General features: G+C 40.7%; 1 protein-coding gene and 1 long non-coding RNA gene across 10 annotated transcripts in view; one reads left to right on the top strand and one right to left on the bottom strand.

Annotated features, from left to right (window-relative positions):
- LOC119591561 overlaps positions 1–204 on the bottom strand; it is an 859-nt gene extending 655 nt beyond the window's left edge. The window contains exon 1 of the long non-coding RNA XR_005230359.1: positions 67–204. This is a non-coding gene — a long non-coding RNA (uncharacterized LOC119591561). The remainder of the gene's footprint in view (positions 1–66) is intronic.
- LOC119591560 (protein kinase C and casein kinase substrate in neurons protein 1-like) overlaps positions 1–780 on the top strand; it is a 62778-nt gene extending 61998 nt beyond the window's left edge. For all 9 annotated transcript variants that reach the window (XM_037940316.1, XM_037940315.1, XM_037940320.1 and 6 more), the window contains one exon: positions 134–780. In XM_037940316.1, the coding sequence (XP_037796244.1) occupies positions 134–240 (107 nt within the window). In that variant the 3' untranslated portion in view covers positions 241–780. The remainder of the gene's footprint in view (positions 1–133) is intronic.
- Positions 781–786: the final 6 nt, after the last annotated feature.

The raw sequence follows: 786 nt of genomic DNA, 5'->3' as shown, positions 1-786 counted from the left end.
AGATTGAGGTATGTATTCATTAAATTTTCTCAGAAAATCATTAGTCAAAAGTGCAATATCACAGACCCAAAAAATCAAGGATGCATCATCACAATTGTAATTTGCTACATTGCCTTTCTTCTTTTCCTTTCAGGGGACACCTTTGAGAAGCTAGAGGATGAGGATGAGCAGGGATGGTGTACTGGACGCAAGGATGGGCGGATCGGTCTCTATCCTGCGAATTACGTGGAACTCTGCTAAGCCATCATGTATACCCATTTTGGTAGATCCAACATGTAACATTTCTGTGTAAAGACCTGTAGCATAACATTACCAAGCACAGCAGCTGCTCCCTGACTGGCCTGCCACCACAGGCTGGAAGACTGGTCTCCAACACTCACAGCAACAGTAAATTCATACCTCACATAACCTTTGCCGAAAGAGGGTCATTAGCCCCATCCCTGTCCAACAGGTCTTTTTTAGTCCATATGGTAATGTGTAGCAGTGATTTAGCACTACCAGCATATTGTCTCTTGGATGAACGTGGATTTGTGTCATTGAGGTGGATGAACCCAGATGTAGCTTTATTCAGACAGGTCACTCCGCTCCTATCTGGAGAGTCCAACCAACAGCTGAAAATGGTTCATAGCCTTTCAGGAGTTTGTCACTTTTGTCAGTGTTATGTTTGTAGAAATTTTTCAACTAAAGAATAGTTGAATATTCTTGATTTATCCAACATTACACTTAACCTTTATGTGAATTTTTTAAATTCTTAGTTCCTGAAAGATTGAACAAGATGTCATACAT

This window comes from Penaeus monodon, chromosome 28 (assembly GCF_015228065.2).
Source record: "Penaeus monodon isolate SGIC_2016 chromosome 28, NSTDA_Pmon_1, whole genome shotgun sequence".
NCBI lineage: Eukaryota > Metazoa > Arthropoda > Malacostraca > Decapoda > Penaeidae > Penaeus > Penaeus monodon.
Note: the sequence above shows the minus strand (reverse complement) of the source record. Positions and strands in the feature narration are given on the sequence as shown.